Source organism: Cydia fagiglandana, chromosome 23 (assembly GCF_963556715.1).
Source record: "Cydia fagiglandana chromosome 23, ilCydFagi1.1, whole genome shotgun sequence".
Taxonomy (NCBI): Eukaryota; Metazoa; Arthropoda; class Insecta; order Lepidoptera; family Tortricidae; genus Cydia; species Cydia fagiglandana.
The window spans coordinates 6,048,772-6,066,454 of record NC_085954.1 but is presented as its reverse complement, the minus strand read 5'-3'; the positions used below and the strand labels follow the sequence as shown (position 1 = coordinate 6,066,454).

General features: G+C 39.8%; 1 protein-coding gene across 1 annotated transcript in view; it reads right to left on the bottom strand.

Moving 5' to 3' along the window:
* The window catches only part of LOC134675923 (kin of IRRE-like protein 2), a 645,800-nt gene that overhangs the window by 14,302 nt on the left and 613,815 nt on the right, over positions 1-17,683 (bottom strand). The window contains exons 11-19 of the mRNA XM_063534268.1: positions 13,975-14,105; positions 13,331-13,484; positions 11,047-11,141; positions 6,838-6,928; positions 4,714-4,827; positions 2,985-3,097; positions 2,505-2,688; positions 681-809; positions 42-131 (exon numbers count right to left, since the gene is read on the bottom strand). Coding sequence (XP_063390338.1) covers positions 42-131; positions 681-809; positions 2,505-2,688; positions 2,985-3,097; positions 4,714-4,827; positions 6,838-6,928; positions 11,047-11,141; positions 13,331-13,484; positions 13,975-14,105 — 1,101 coding nt within the window. The remainder of the gene's footprint in view (positions 1-41; positions 132-680; positions 810-2,504; positions 2,689-2,984; positions 3,098-4,713; positions 4,828-6,837; positions 6,929-11,046; positions 11,142-13,330; positions 13,485-13,974; positions 14,106-17,683) is intronic.

Sequence of the window (17,683 nt, the reverse complement as noted above, 5' to 3'; positions counted from 1 at the left end):
AAACATGAAAAAGAGGTAATAAAATAAATAAAAAACAATACCCAAACTGTCGACGCTGTCCGACTCTTTTGTGCCTGTCAAAGGCACGTTAGATGTTTCGTCCTGCTGTCTCTTGTCTTTTTCATTTTTATCTGAAATTAAAGGTATTAATAAGCTATCAAGTTAACACTAAACAACATTCATGAACAAAAAACAAAAAAAAATCACGAAGCGCCATCACCAATATGGGCAATATGGAACTAACTGTCAGTGTCAAAAGTAACATTTCTAGTGACGATACCGTGTGCGACAGTTCATTCCACAGTTTAGCTGTGCGAGGCTGGAAGTTTTTGGAGTAACGCATGGTATGGTAATATTGTCAAACAACAATGTCTGATAAAGTCACATATCAATCGTCAGACAAAAGTGCGGCCCGCGTCAACTTCCTTAACTAGTATGTGGCCCTAGGCTGCTAAAAGTTTGCCGATCGCTGATCTAAGCGGTGAAGATGTACTTAAATGTTTAGGCTCCTCTTCACATTGGGCCAACCCCAACGCCAACGAGGGACGCATTTATGCGTTAGAGGGAGCAAGTGATATTGCTATCTCATTCTACCGCATGGCTGCGTCCCTCGTTGGCGTTGGCGTTGGCCCAACGTGAAGAGGAGCCTTTTCGTTGGGCTTGGTGGGATACAAACTTACTGTTTTTCTTATTGCAGTGCTTGCAACAGAAGACGGTGGCGGACACCGCCGTCATGGCGGCGATAACTCCAACTGACACCAGCACGATTATCAGAACTGTCGTCAGCTCCACTTTCACGGGGACTTGGGCTGTGGAAAAACGAAGAAATCAGTTCTAGAGTTGGACCAAAGTCTGCGGCTTTGATAGCCCACGCAGTGCAAGTGTTATTTATACGTCATAATTTCGGAGAAGTTTAATTTCGCAACATGCTGAGATGGGGCCATTTCGTGGCACTTTAAACTTATTTTGTGTTTTCTTGTATATAATGTATTGTACCGATTGTTTGTGCTTACGAATAAATCTATTCTATTCTATTCTATTCTAAAAAATGACTGCATTCCCTTTGCCACGGAGATTTTGGGGTTATACTGAGCAACTTTTACTATGGGACCACCCCCGAAAACGCGAAAAATAAAAATTAACCCTCGCATAGAAAATGAACCAGCCAAAATGTATGAAACAGCCACTTTTTTTTCTCGAAAAATGACTGCATTCCCTTTGCCACGAAGATTTTGGGGTTATACTGAGCAACTTTTACCATAGGACCACCCCCAACATCGCGAAAAAAAAATTACCCTCCCATAGAAAATGAACCAGCCAAAATGTATGAAACAGCCACTTTTTTTTCGCGATTTCGCGGTTAGTCCCATAGTTCAATATTCCTGGGCAGGCTTTAACTGGATTAGTGTCGGCAGAAGATTTGAGATTATTAGATTAGATTATATAGATCAATAATTGCATAAATCGATTACTGTTCTAACAGTCTACTGTGGAGAAAATCTGTTTAAAGGATGACTCACGCTAGACCGGGCCGTCCGCCAGAAGCGTCCGACTTGTCATTTTCTATGACGGCTGCTCGGTGATCGCCTGGTGCTTTCCATAGAACACAAAGCGCCGGAAGCTCGGGCCTGGCCCCGGCCCGGTCTAGCGTGAGTCATCCTAAAAGCTTAACAGTCCGAGCCAGAAATGAAACTTCAATAGTGCCAGTAAGAGTAAAATTCATCCCGCTCTCATTGCAATCCAATTAAGGGTAATGGAACTCCATTTATTTCTGAAAATTGAAGGCCAAAGGCGATCCTTTGTTTCGTAATTGAAGCGCTCCAATGAGCACGCTCCAATGATGAGAATAATAGTACTCAATAGTAGTATTACCGGGAATATTGGTTTACATTACTGGATCCATCAAGGAATACGGAAATTCGGTAAAACGCTCGTTCGTGGGCGGATATTTATAAATAAATAAATATCATAGGACATTTTTACACAAATTGACTAAGCCCCACGGTAAGCTCAAGAAGGCTTGTGTTGTGGGTACTCAGACAACTATATATATAATATATAAATACTTAAATACATAGAAAACAACCATGACTCAGGAACAAATATCTGTATCATAATACAAATAAATGCCCTTACCAGGATTCGAACCCGGGACCATCGGCTTCATAGGCAGGGTCACTACCCACTAGGCCAGACCGGTCGTCAAAAATATTTACCTAATTAAACCTTGTTTTGGTAGGTTATGAATAATTAGTATATTTAGAAATCAATGGAGAAATATTATAAAGGTTGTAAAGGAATAATGGCTCCGTTTATTCAACAGAAAATGATCCAAAATATAAGTATTATACCTGTAACCTGATAGTTATTCTTTAAAAGTAATACCTGTCAACTTTTTCACTGGTATTATATCATCGCTGGTCTCTTTCCGTTTTGGTGCTTTTATTACCACGGGTAAGGTTGTTATACATACAAAACTATAAAGAAAATCATATTATACTAACCTGTATGTCTTTGAGGATATTTAAGCAGACTAGAAGTTAATGTCAAAGGCTCGCTGGCCCCTTTCCTATTGTACGCCCTGACTGCCACTGAGAGAGAGTTACTGGCCGAGAGACCAGACACATACAGCTCTGGCTCGTCGCTGCTCACATTAGCTAAGAGTAGGCCCGTGCCCATGTCGAATACCTGAAAAAAAAAGGTATGTTGAGCGTCTCTCTGAAGGGGAGTGGAGTGAGCCATAGACTAATAACACAAGACCGCCAATCCCCTTGACATGCTTGTAACTAAAGTGCTGCTAATTTCTGTAGTCGACATCTAGCAGATTTATCAGTACTTGTCGATGTTTTCTAAGGTAGAACCCAATCTTTCTTTACTATATCGGAGTTTGTTGATCAGGGTACCGTCTATATTATCATTCGTACATTTTAAAATTCGGCTAAAGGTTGAAACATCCCGTTGTAACAGAAGATATATGTACTTACTTGTAATAAGAAAGACTGCCGAATACCGCCGTCGTGCCCCGGAGTGCAGTTCAGAGTCAAAGAGTCGTACGTCACGTTCGTAATCTCACACGCTTTGACTGCTGAGGGTTTATCTGCAAAAGAGGTAAATTTATTTAATTACACAAACAGGTCTAAATTAAAGAGGTAAATGTCAATAGTCGCCAACGTATTTCATCAACGTGACTGACAGGTGCGACAATTCAACAAGTCTTATTGTTGCTGACGTCACAGGCATCCATGGGCTACGGTTATCTTTTACCATCGGGCGGGCTGTATTCCTGTTTGTCACCATCATTGTATTATTTAAAAAAAAACTTTATTATATCGGCAAAAAACATGTTTATGATGATAATGATGACAATTGTCACAAAATTTCAAAGAACTTTCAGTAATTCTCGACAGCAAATGAGTTCTGTGTCGTAATTTCGTGACAATTGTCGTATTTCTTGTGCCAATTGTCATTAGCCTCGCAAAATAAGTACTTATTAACTGGCGATATAGTGGAGTTTTTTTTTAATTAGCATGTTGGTGGCAAACAACCACACCGCCCGTCTGATGGTAAGCGGTTACCGTAGCCTATGGAGGCCTGTGACGTCAGAAACAGTAATGTCGACAATTGTTGGACCTGTCACGTTGGTGAAATAGGGGCCTGGCGTCTTTACCGCACTCATACTAAAAGCGTCGGGTCGGGCATAGCCCGTTGGACTATGAGTGCTGCGCGCTCTAATCCCGGGTGCCTTCTGCGTATAATCGTTTGTCCATGTCTCGTATTCTGATATTTGTGTGTGTAAGAAACATACCAAATTTAGCAGTTTTTCTAGGTTTTATTATGAAATGGATATGTCTTTAATTATCATGAAATGACCACTTTTCGTTGAAGACTTTACCAGGCTGTTGTAGGAAGTTTTGTATGTCTGATTTTTCTTGTCATTGCTAGTAGGAAAGATTGTCACGTAGGAAATATTTAAATATTCGATATCGTTCAGAAATAAAAGGTTATTTTATTTCGGGACGAAATAACAAAACTAAAATATAAGTAACCAACCGCCATTCTATAAACATTTTCTAAATTTAAATAACTGATTAAAGCTACAAACAAAATCTATTCAACTTTTTCGATAATGAATCCACAAACACAAACAACAATTGACTTAATAAATCAATTTCCGAAACAGAAAGTGTAATAAATTCATTGAATATGGATTCAATTTAATACTTTCCGATTCACTTCGCTAATTCTGACAGATTATTTTTCACCATTTAAAGTATTTAAACTGAAAATTTTGGGACTTAATCGCGAGCACTTTTATTATTTGGCCTGACGTGTCGAACATGATATATTATTACGTTCGTGGTCGCAGGCAGGTTATTTTTCATTGACTTTATTGAAACTTTGTATTTTAAACAGAAACGTAGATGGATCGCTCCTCGGTTGTACTGAGTTTGCCTTACTACCTTTAGGTGTACGAGTGTTTTAATATTGACCTCAATCTTACCGACTTATCTAGCAAGACGCGGAATGATTACAGTTTTGAAAATTTTGCAAGAAGCGAAAATATCATTCCCCATTAAAACTTGTGAATGAAAATTTTAAATATTATCAATGCGTAAAATTTCACAATTTTAGAAACTGTCCATCGGCATAAATCACTAGTCTCACCTTATGGGAAGTAAGTATCTTTTTTTTAGAATAATCAAAGAAACTAACCTGCAGGTAAAATATGGAAGAGACACGGCTTCGTCTGCCTGCCAACGGTGTTAGTACCGGCACATTGGACCCATCCATAGTCCGATGATGTGTTGACCATGTATAAATATGTGCCTGGAAAAAAATATCAGTCAGCATCAGAGTCGAGCAAGTTGCCTGTAGAATTTTTCCTTATACAGAACAAGTGATAGTTACCTACGAAGATAGATACCTACTGCTAAAGTATAGATGATTCGTTCAGCTTAGATCTAAAGACACGAATGGAATGAACGAAACTTTCATTGTACGAGTGACACCGATTTCGGTATACAGTCGGAGCCACCATTTTATTGGTTAAGCCGTTAAATGTGATACCTACACAAATAGATATTTTCATTCACTCATTCATTCGATTCGTGCCAGCTCTTGTGACGCGACCTGTATCCTGTATCCTGTGTCCTGGTGGACGGTGTTGGCCTGTCAGTTAGAACCAAACTTTGACAGTTCCGAACAACTAAGAGGCCGATACCGTCCGGCGGACTGTTAATCAGTGGGCCTCTTAAGTAAAAGGTGAGCCAGGCCTGGAATTGTGTACACCGCGCGCGAACGTGTCGCAGAAGTTACACTACCAATATGGATTATTAGGGTCTATTCCATCACTGGACATTTTCTGTTATCTAGCTGTTAAAAACGACAGGGAAATAACATATACATTCTCTGCCTCTCTCAGCAAAAAGTGTTCGGCGACCTCTCTCTCTCTTCCGAGCTATATATCCCACATGGTGATGGGGTCAGCTTTCCGTGTAAAAGTGTTCGGCGACCGAATGTAATAATCCCTGTAGCAGTGTACTCACGCCATTTGGACGCACCTATACACTTTTCGAAGATAAAGTATCTAAGTTTTGTGGGAACAGATGTTTTTTGGCAAAAGTGTCAAAGAAATAAGTTATCGCATTGGAAGAGTGCCAATTTATGGACCAGATATTGATATGGGGAAACTTTATTTATGAACACACATACAGTACATTCCTGTGTGTCTATCTAGTTAGTAGTTTCCACTCATCTACTTAAAAGTTAGCTGGAAGAGATCTCTTAGGGGGATTAACTTGCCTTTGTACAGAATTTTTTGCAAATTGTAAACAGTATGTGTCTGACCATGGGGCTTTAATTCCAGGGCTTGATTTTACTCGCTAAACTGAGCTACTTTTACTCTGGGACCAACCCTAAAATCGGGGAAAAATTTGGGGAGTAGAATCGAGCCCTGGATTTAAAGCCCGATGATCAGTAACATCCTGTATAATCTGTGTTGTGTACAATAATAAAGTAATTCCTACTGCTATCTATTACTATTACAATGCAGATTAACTAAGCGGGTGAGGTGTTCAAAATAGCTTACACACTTTCTTATTACCTCTTAGCAGCAGGCTCAGTTAATCTTTGCGTTTGCATCATTGTTTAAAATAAAAAAGACCACCAAATTAAATCTTTCATTACTGTTCACTCGATTGACCCAAATCTTTGCTTATGCTACAACGGGAAACTTACTACTCTGCGCTGCGTTTAGCGTGGAAGCCGCCGTGAGCTCATGCTTGCTGTGGGCAGAACTGACGTGACTCTTACCACTCTGTGCTACGTTTAGCGTGGAAGCCGCCGCGAGCCCATGCTCGCTGTGAGCAGAACTGACGTGATACTTACCACTCTGCGCTGCGTTTAGCGTGGAAGCCGCCGTGAGCTCATGCTTGCTGTGGGCAGAACTGACGTGACTCTTACCACTCTGTGCTACGTTTAGCGTGGAAGCCGCCGCGAGCCCATGCTCGCTGTGAGCAGAACTGACGTGATACTTACCACTCTGCGCTGCGTTTAGCGTGGAAGCCGCCGTGAGCTCATGCTTGCTGTGGGCAGAACTGACGTGACTCTTACCACTCTGTGCTACGTTTAGCGTGGAAGCCGCCGCGAGCTCATGCTCGCTGTGAGCAGAACTGACGTGATACTTACCACTCTGCGCTGCGTTTAGCGTGGAAGCCGCCGTGAGCTCATGCTTGCTGTGGGCAGAACTGCCGTGACTCTTACCACTCTGTGCTACGTTTAGCGTGGAAGCCGCCGCGAGCTCATGCTCGCTGTGAGCAGAACTGACGTGATACTTACCACTCTGCGCTGCGTTTAGCGTGGAAGCCGCCGTGAGCTCATGCTTGCTGTGGGCAGAACTGTTGAACCACCAATGGTACGTCATGGATTCCTGTCAAAGTAAAACAATTATGTAATGATGCAAGTGGCACAATTGATCTTTAACTAGCCCATCGACTGCATTTTCTCTGTGTGAAAAGGGTGAGAAAGGCGCCAGGCCTCCGTATTTCGTTTGAAGCCACATATTTCTACAACCACTTTGCAATCTACTTTTGAGACAAACGCCAGGCGTGGCTCACTCCGCGATTCCGTCGCTTTGCTACAGATAGCTAAAAGTACATCCGTTCCACCCCAATTTTGGGGAAAGCCATAAGCTGCGCGTGGCGCTCTCGCTACCTAGGGGCCATATCTGTGCTGATCGTAACAGACGCGCGAAGGTATATATATGCATTCTTTCTTGCTGCTAAGTTTTTGCAAAGTGAGCTAGGTCAAAGTCTAGCAGACCAGTTACAATATCTGACAGCGAAAATTGTCATTTATACAAATAAACCATGTTTTTGCTTTAATAGCCAACTATTACTTTAACCCAAATTAAAAGATATATAATATTATCTCAAATCATAAGCAAACATTGGAACGCGATTAACGGCTTATGTATCCATTCAAAAGTTTAATGTCTTCCCATAAACCGATACCAAAAGCAATTTTTACAAAACAGAATCACCCTTAAGTACCTAAGAAATAAACTTTTCGTCAATTCGGAGCATCTAAATAAATATTGATTGACGGAAATTGAATGAACCTCTTCACAAAGCCTTTGGAGCCAATTAAATTTTCTCCTATTTCAGAAGTTCGGTGGAGGAATAACAATTGGGAATTATACCTGGAGGCCAGTTCTGGTTGAACAGTTTGATATGGTTTTCATCTGATTTTGATACGACCCTGACTGAGTACCAATTTAGGGACGGTGCAGACTCTGTATGGAAGCAGAGGAGACGCCCTTGCTCATCCTCCTTTGAACCCTAATACGCACTCGTGGCTTAATCCTAGGCAGACACATATTGCGCCCGGAGGAGTTACAGTCTCTCGAGATCAAAAAGATCCTGCAGCTGTTTAAAGTTCCAGGTTTGGATCGAGGGTTGTAGTAGGTGGCGATGGTCACAGTGAAACATAGGCTCTGGAGCCTTATATAGACCCCAACAAGAAGAAGAAGAAGAAGTACCAATTAGCACTGGTGGTTCAAGCTAATTGGTGCTGACGAAATGCAAAAGTCTTTCTTATACGGCATTTTCCTCGCAATTATTGGTCCACACAACGATATTTTAGATAAGATATAGGTACTCATACATAATGAACACAAAAGTACAGTCGCCATCAGATATATCGGAGCGGCCAAGGTGCTCACAAATATCTGAGCACGCCTCTATTGTCAAAGCGTTAGAGTGCTTGTTCAGATATTATGAACACCTTGGCCGCTCCTATATATCTGATGGCGACTGTACTTCCAAGTTAATTTTATTACCTACGATAATTCGTCTGTTTTGTTGATTATTTATCGCTAACCGTTCATCTTTGGAAAAAAGGCAAACAATCTTGACGTGTCTTTTTATTGAATAACACTTTTGAAAAAAGTCACGGCAAATAAGTAACAACGATACGATTGATGTCATATACGACTATTTACATTATTTTGCTTTCTTAAGTAATAGTTCCCGATTTTAAAAAGCGTTTTTCAATTAAAAGACACGTCAAGATCGCGTAGTCATTTACTGATGCTAAAATAAGTTTTTGGCAAAAAGTTCATTTTTGGTACAAGCTTTTATCGCTGACTGTACTTTTCTTATGACAGACAACTAATACTCATCGAGACAATTCTAAAAAAACCCCTAACACAATTAGGTTGCGCTGTTTCATCACAGAGTTCCTATGACCACCTCCTGTCTCCATCATCAGATCAGCTCGATGGTACCATAATATTGCATTGTCATCCGATTTATACACGGATGCAGAATTTCAGCTCAATCGGAAACCGGGAAGTGGATCAAATTTAACTTGCAAGATTTGATTACAGACAGACAGACAACGGTTAGGTGAAAGTAAATAAAAGCTTGTAAAAACGAACTATAGGCGCGACTAAAGAGGAACTTTACAATTTATGAGCTTCAAATTTGGAACGCCTATATCTGGAGTTATAACTATAGCTGTAGGTATAATATCGTCTGGTGACAAGCAAACGTCACTAACTAACACTATTGAAATTATTGGGCAATAAACAAGTGTAATAAAGTGCATTGTTACTTTAAATTTTTGATAGTACTAGTTTAGTGACTTTTGCTTGTCACCCGACGATATTATCGAGTCCATATCGTCAGGTGACAAGCAAAAGTCACTAATTACTAAAAAAAATTAAACAAAAATCGACCTTCGTTTAGTACTAATATGGTTCACTATGGCTATGAACTAGTGGTGGTACTTAATGACATTTGCTAGTCACCCGACGATATGAGATACCTGATAACAGAACTTACACCAAGGTCGTATTAAAATGAGATTGAAAACATAAATGTAAAAACAGAATCGGCCTACAAAAGTTCGGTTGAGGAAAAACAATTCTGAATGATACCTGCGATGTAATGATAATATTGTTTGGTAGAAAAGTTCGATCCTCTGTTGGGGGGTGATAGACAATGTGATCACAATTGGGTTCGTAATCAATTGTACCCATTTTGCGCTTTGCAATTAATTTATTTCCTTGTGAATTAACATACAGGAAAAGGATAGATGGGGTAAGAGAAATATTGGGGCAAAAACAATATTCCTATAGTTCGTTTTTTTTAGCATTAGAAATTAGGTAAACGATCTTGATGTGTCTTTTTTCTAGATACGGCAAATGTGTCGCTTTACTTCAAACTCGGGTGAATCCATTCGACCCTCTCAGCAAATATCTACGCTATTACCTTTTCTTAATACCAAAATTGCATAATCTGACAGATGGATTTACCCAAGTTTGAAGTTAAGCGACTCAAATGTGTAACAATTATGAATCTAATACGATCTCGATTCTTCTGGTTTCATAAGTAATAGTTATTGATTTTTAAAAAGCGTTTTTCAATTAAAAGACATGCCAAGATCGCTTACCTTCTTTCAAGTTCTTTCTAATGCTAAAAAAAAAACCGGGCAAGTGCGAGTCGGACTCGCGCACGAAGGGTTCCGTACCATAATGCAAAAAAAAAAAAAACAAAAAAAAACAAAAAAAAACGGTCACCCATCCAAATACTGACCACTCCCGACGTTGCTTAACTTTGGTCAAAAATCACGTTTGTTGTATGGGAGCCCCATTTAAATCTTTATTTTATTCTGTTTTTAGTATTTGTTGTTATAGCGGCAACAGAAATACATCATCTGTGAAAATTTCAACTGTCTAGCTATCACGGTTCGTGAGATACAGCCTGGTGACAGACGGACGGACGGACGGACGGACGGACGGACGGACAGCGAAGTCTTAGTAATAGGGTCCCGTTTTACCCTTTGGGTACGGAACCCTAAAAACGAACTGTAGGGAATTCTCATACCTAACTATTCCTCTTGACCCGAGAAAAATAAACTATGTTTCCCTTAACGCACATGTTACCTTATGCTATGATATACCTTTTGAACAATATTAGGTAAAATGTGCTTCATATTAACTCACATTATAGACTCTCTAACGCGGGTCTAACGCGAATTATATTCAATTACCTTGATTTACCGACTTTTCCATACACTTTTCGTCGGGTAGATGCACAAATCTCTGTTTTGACATTTTGCTGGGACATCAGTCAGCCGCGACCACGACCAGTGAAACCTGTGTCGAAACGTCGGTAAATCAAGGTAATTGAATAAAATTCGCGTTAGACCCGTCTATAATATGAGTTAATATGTATTCAAAACGCGAAAGTTTAAAATATTAAAATGTGCTTCAGTTTAAGTAAATACCGAGTTTTGCTCGGAAAATATAAGAAAACTCATAAATGCGCGTTTTCCCGGAGATACGACCTAGCTAGATCAAATTATGGCCCCCTAAAACCCCTATATACAAATTTATTATAAATTTCATCGAAATCGTTAGAGCCATTTGCGAGACCCACGAAATATATAAATATATACATATATACAAGAATTGCTAAAGGTATATGATTAACGATTTACAACGATCTCGAAGTTACCCCAATGCACCTATTTAGAACATACCTTTGGATTGGCGTCTAGATCGCACTCAATTTCGATGAGCTCTCCTCTGGCAGCCCTCAGAAGGGCAGGCTGCGAAGACTTGCACGTAGGGGTATCTGTGTAAAAGAGATGAAAGATAGAAAAGAGTTTAACGATATGGTACTTATCAGCTTAGATTAGAGTCTGACCAAAAAACCCTGCAGCAGATTTGATAGCCCACGCAGTCCAAGTGTTATTTATACGTCATAATCTCATAGAAGTTTGCCGTTTAAAATAACACTGGCATTGCGTGGGCTATTAAAATCGCTGCAGACTTTTCTTGGTCTAACTCTAGCAACTTATCAGCAGAGAGCCAGATCACTCAAGACCAGATGTGGAAGTGCCGAATTGCAGAAAGAAATTAATCACGCTGTGAATACAACTGCTTCGAAACCACATACAATGCATACAATACAATACAATACAATGCATATTGTGTAGAATAAGCTGATTTGTGATTCATAATTCTTCTTGTTGTCTACAATCCTGCACTAAGTACTAGTTTTCTGATTACCCAATGGTTGACTGGTAGAGAATGCCTCAAGGCATTAAGTCCGCCATTTGTACATTTTGTTATCGTGCAATAAAGTTTAAATAAATAAATACAATGCTGATATCGTTAATATTAATTTCAAAATTTGTGGGTCATACAAAAATTTTAAGAAACCTGGAGAAATAAATTTGTCACAAAGAATTTACACAGACGTAGGCCCCGGCCGCTTTCCTAGATACCTTCTGCAGCACTAAGCTCTGATTGGCTATCGTTGGCGCATCATCATGAACCTTGTGGAAATGCACGGAGGTGGATATTGGGCTGAAGCGGCGCGCGTGAGTTGAGAGTTAAAGATGAACACTTACATTTAACGACAACACAAGCTATTCACTAAAGCCATCTCGCAGGGCATTACTGACGGCACAGACGTAAGCCCTGGCCGGTTTCCTAGATACCTTCTGCAGCACTAAGCTCTGATTGGCTATCGTTGGCGCATCATCATGAACCTTTTGGGAATGCACGAAGGTGGATACCCGTATTGGCGCGTGAGTTGAGAGTTAAGAGCCAACAGTACGGATATGATGGTCGTATTTGTCTACGTGAGAGCGTGATAAAACGGTGTCCGTCTCTTTCTATCCCGCAGAGTTAAAAAGTGACAGTTGTTTTATCACGTGGATAAATGTGGATAAAGCGATCCGTAATAGGCTTGCAGGAGTGGTTATTTCTCCATACAAACGTACTCGACTGTTTCCTCCGTGGGTTTTGATGCTAGAGCAATGATTTTTTCAACAAAGATTAATATTGTCATTATCTGTGTCGGACCGTTTTGTTTTTTTTATATTTTTGTTTTTAAGGCGCTAGAGCCCTTCAAAAATGGCCAAAATGGCCTAATTGACTATGCCGGAATGAGAGGCGTAGTATTCAAAACTCATATCAATTTGCGAAAAAAGTAAAACGGTCCGACACAGATAATTTCATAATCATTTAGATTTCCAAGTTTGGTTAGGATTGGTTAAGTTTTGGAGGAGGAAACAGTCGATTTGAGATTATTCCGCAGGATTTTCGCCTTATCCTTATCGCACTAGTTTTAGGAGCCGCTTCCGTTAGCGAGACGGGACTATTTACCTAAAATATTTAAAACTCAGCTCCTGTTTCGTCTTAAAGATGAACTTACATTTAACATCCAACATGAGCTTTTCAATAAAGCCATCTCCCAGGGCATTCCTGACCGCACAGACGTAAGCCCTGGCCGGTTTCCTACATACCTTCTGCAGCACTAACCTCTGATTGGCTATCGTCTGCGGCTCATCATCATTTTATTTATTATTTATTTATTTTACTGGTCAAATAAGTAACGCAGCATCACAGTAAAACCAAGGAACTGTGAAGCTACAAAATAAAATACAATACAAAGAAACAATACATGGAAACAATACATGTGAATAAATACAAGTTTTACACATTGGATTTGGGCGACGACGTGACAGCGTGGCTCCGTTGCGTCGTAGGATTCGGCAGGTTGCCCCGGAACCGTCGAAACACCCTTCGGCCAGAAGTCCGCGCTTGCGATGGTCTCCCGCAGCAGCCGCGGCACGCGCACCACAAATGAACTGAAGTGCACATAGTGACGCGACTGTAGCTGGTGCACCCTCAGCATGTAGCCAGTCTTCCGGCGGACGTACTCCACCATCATCATGAACCTTGTGGGAATGCACGAAGGTGGATATTGGGCTGTAGCGGCGCCCGTGAGTTGAGAGTTAAAGATGAACTTACATTTAACATCCAGCATGAGCTTTTCACTAAAGCCCTCTCCTAGGGCATTCCTGGCGGCACAGACGTAGGCCCCGGCCGCTTTCCTGGACACCTTCTGGAGCACCAGACTCTGGTTGGCTACCAGGACTCCGGGTCCGGGTTTCACTACCATGTCCTGGGAAAAATCAGTATAGATGCAAATTGGGAGAAAGAGGGGGCATTCCACGAGGATATAGCTTAAGAAAATTAATTCTACTTATAGTACTTATACATCTAAAAATGCTGAGAAAGCGATATTTGGGTAGGTAAATATTATTTCATGACTTGGCTAATAAACAGTAAATTTTCCAGCTTTACGTGTTTGATTAAGATCATAAAAAATGCTCATAAGAAATGTTGATGCTCTTGTAATTTAAGATAAATATGTAATTTTTCTCATCAAGCGAAATGTAAATTTCTTTGTGAAATAAAGTTTTTTAAACCTAAAAAGCTTTTAGTATTTCGTAAACAACTTTTTCCGGGCCCAGGATAGAGGAGCTTGGAGAGCACTGATAAAGAGTGGCCAAAGTCATCACGTCCCTGAATCATGAGGATACGATAAAGAAGAATAAATATAACATTTGATTTCACACAATAACAATACAAATTTTTTTTTTTCAACTTACATTGTGAGTGAAATGTACGTGCGTATGCCAAGGATTTGCTCGCACTCTGCAGTCGATGTACACATCAGAACCCTCTACGACCTTGCTGGCGTCCAGGTTCGCTCCCAACTCAAGCTTCACTAGCGGTAGATCTGTGAACAAAATTAATTTTTATCATCATATTTATCGCCCACTGTTGAGCATAATGGTAACATTCCATTTCTAACCGCAGCTGCACTACCGGTACTGAACGCGTCGCTGTCATTGTCAATTTCCATAGTAAAATGAACAGTAATGGAGCTGTCGTTGGAAATGGACTGTCACCTTAAGCCTCTTTGAGTACGCCACTCTCCCGTCCTGAGCTAATCTCACCCAGAAGTGACCCGCAAACTTTCGAAGGTCTACCTAATATATCGACGCGCAATCGGCAAAAGCGGATAGGAATAAAAACCGGGCAAGTGCGAGTCGGACTCGCGCACGAAGGTTTCCGTACCATAATGCAAAAAAAAAAAAACAAAAAAAAAAACGGTCACCCATCCAAGTACTGACCACTCCCGACGTTGCTTAACTTTGGTCAAAAATCACGTTTGTTGTATGGGAGCCCCATTTAAATCTTTAGTTTATTCTGTTTTTAGTATTTGTTGTTATAGCGGCAACAGAAATACATCATCTGTGAAAATTTCAACTGTCTAGCTATCACGGTTCGTGAGATACAGCCTGGTGACAGACGGACGGACGGACAGCGAAGTCTTAGTAATAGGGTCCCGTTTTACCCTTTGGGTACGGAACCCTAAAAAGCATGATATATGAATAAATAGGCTTTTCTATTCTTGCTCCACATCAATAATAGGGTGACAATGACAATGCCCAATATGATTACACTTATCAAACGATCAATTCACGAATATCACGGAACACCTGAAATCCATATTAGCCCCATAAATGCCCCATTGTCAATGATATTGGTCCCTTTGACGATTACTGGCCACTCAGCTTGGCCGCTTTATGACATACTTATGCCAAAATGACGTAACCGCCATAGTATTCTAATCGCATACAGAACGCGATCTCATAGTCAAAACCAGTATAAGAGCGCTCTCAGATGACTTTTTTTTAACGAATCCGGGGTTCACTTTACATTGGCGTTTGATATCGACTTCCTTTCATCAACCAATGTTAATCTACCTAAATTTCCAATAAGCAATTACGGAGCTTACTAATAATATAATAAGGATGAATTTACCGTGAATTTACATGAGATTTGAGTCGTTTTAGAATTTAAACGTTGCGTCAAAGCATAGAAGGTAATCTAGGCGGCAATAGTGCCTACAAGGGTGCTTTCAGTTGTCTATTCTTGGCCAAATCTGGCTTGCTAATTGGCTTTATACTCTGCCACTATGGAGATCAAAGAGTGGCATATGGAGGCTGATTTTGGTTTAAAGCTACAGTGGACGAACGCTATACCACACAAATGTACGGCTGCCCTAAATCAATAAACCGGGCAAGTGCGAGTCGGACTCGCGCACGAAGGGTTCCGTACCATAATGCAAAAAAAAGAACAAAAAAAAAACGGTCACCCATCCAAGTACTGACCACTCCCGACGTTGCTTAACTTTGGTCAAAAATCACGTTTGTTGTATGGGAGCCCCATTCAAATCTTTATTTTATTCTGTTTTTAGTATTTGTTGTAATAGCGGCAACAGAAATACATCATCATACGGACGGACAGCGAAGTCTTAGTAATAGGGTCCCGTTTTACCCTTTGGGTACGGAACCCTAACTAGTAAGGGCTTAAAACAGTTAAAACCAAACTTTAGCAAAGGGAGTGCCGGCAGAAGTGAAAACTCAATGAAATTGTAACAGTTTTTCGATCAGGCCATGTGTCCGTCTTACGTCTTACGAATCTTACGGTCACGTGACATGTCGCGAGTTTAACATTTTTTCCCTATCACAAAAAGTGCACAGCGCCGCTAAAAAAGTTTTCACTTCAAAAATGTACGTAAATACTCGTAGGCAAAATAGTAACCGTTAAATAACATAACATACATACAGATATTACAATTAGCGACTCGCTCCGGCTTCGCACGGGTTAACAAATTATACTTACACTTAAACCTTCCTCAAGAAACACTCTGTTTATAGGTGAAAACTGCATGAAAATCCGTTCAGTAGATTTTGAGTTATTTGCGAACAAACATACAAACAGACAGACTCGGCGGGGGACTTTGTTTTATAAGGTGTATATATTTAGGCTTTATCTTTATACCCCTTTCTAGACTAGTAAGGTTTTTTTTATTTGCCACATTTTATGTAAGTATTTATGCTTGTAAAATTGTATTTGAAGCCCTACTAGGTTTTGACATAGGGCAGCCGCGTAGTCCCCATTTTCCTCTCTGGGTGGAAATATGGAATCTTTTTATACTTAAAATTTTATGTATAATAACCATAGCCATAAAAAGTTAAAATCGAAAACCAAGTTCCATACTAACTTTTGGAAGCTCAATCATCAAGTGCTTTTTATTTATGGATCTTTTTATATTTTTCTATGAAAAAATCGTTCATAATTTTCATACCGCTACCGCTACCGCTTGTACAAAGAATGCAACCTAAAGCTGTCTCTTACGCCATTTTCGAATGACTAATAGATTAGACTAATATCAGGAGGCTGCCTCCAATTACTGTGCGGTCTGTGCGTAATGGTAACTCATTAATTGACTTCAAATGAGTTCCAATTGGTTTCGTCATTCATTCTGTGGAAGTGACAGGTAATATGGCACGTGTGAACCACAGACGTTTATGTGAATGGACGCCGTATCGTACCGTAAAACCACTCAACTTTAGACCAGTGCTACAGCTATGGTACTCAAATTGAACACATTTAATAAGTATCAATACAAATCTTTTTGTATTTGCCCGAGACTTTCAACGGGAAAATTTAAACTAGATAATCAAGGACACAGAATTAAAATCAGCTTGACTGGCAGTTTTTTTTTCACAAACACTGTAAATGATAGGCTGTAAAATATTATTGGCTTTTTGTGTGGTCTACTTAGTCATATATCGGAGATGTTAATCCTTTGACAAACATGGAACGTGTAATTGATAACATGATAACCCTTTAAAATGTCACAAGTCAGTAAGCTATGAATGAATGAAAACATTTATTTTCAAGCAACTATTGGCCCATAGATAAATACTTACATATTACAGTGAAACCTGGTTAAGTGGGACCTGGATAAGTGAGAAACCTCTATAACTGGGACTCATGGTGCGGTCCCGACACTTTAGCACTGAATTACCTCTGTTACTGAGAAAAAACTAACCTCTATAATGGGATTCGTTGTTGTGATTTTATAGTCACATTTACTTCTATAATTGAGACAGAGAGTGTATTTTACCTCTTTTACTAAGACTATATTTATAAGATTACATTTTCCTAATTGTTTTTTAGAATTTTACTTATAGGGAATTGACTTCTGTATCTGAGATAACGTCAATCTATGACCTCTCTAACTTGGACTTCACTGAACAATTTCCGTATTCTTACTAACTCTTCGTTTATCCACAAATTCCGCATTTGCATTTGTGTCTAAACAACTTCAAGTTTGATTTAGTTAATTTATGTAAGTAGTTAAAACTATCGAAACGAAAGCTGAAATTTTGATAAGTAACACGAAAATAAATTTTCATTTATTAAATTACGCAATGAAGTCCGTATCAAATTTAATTT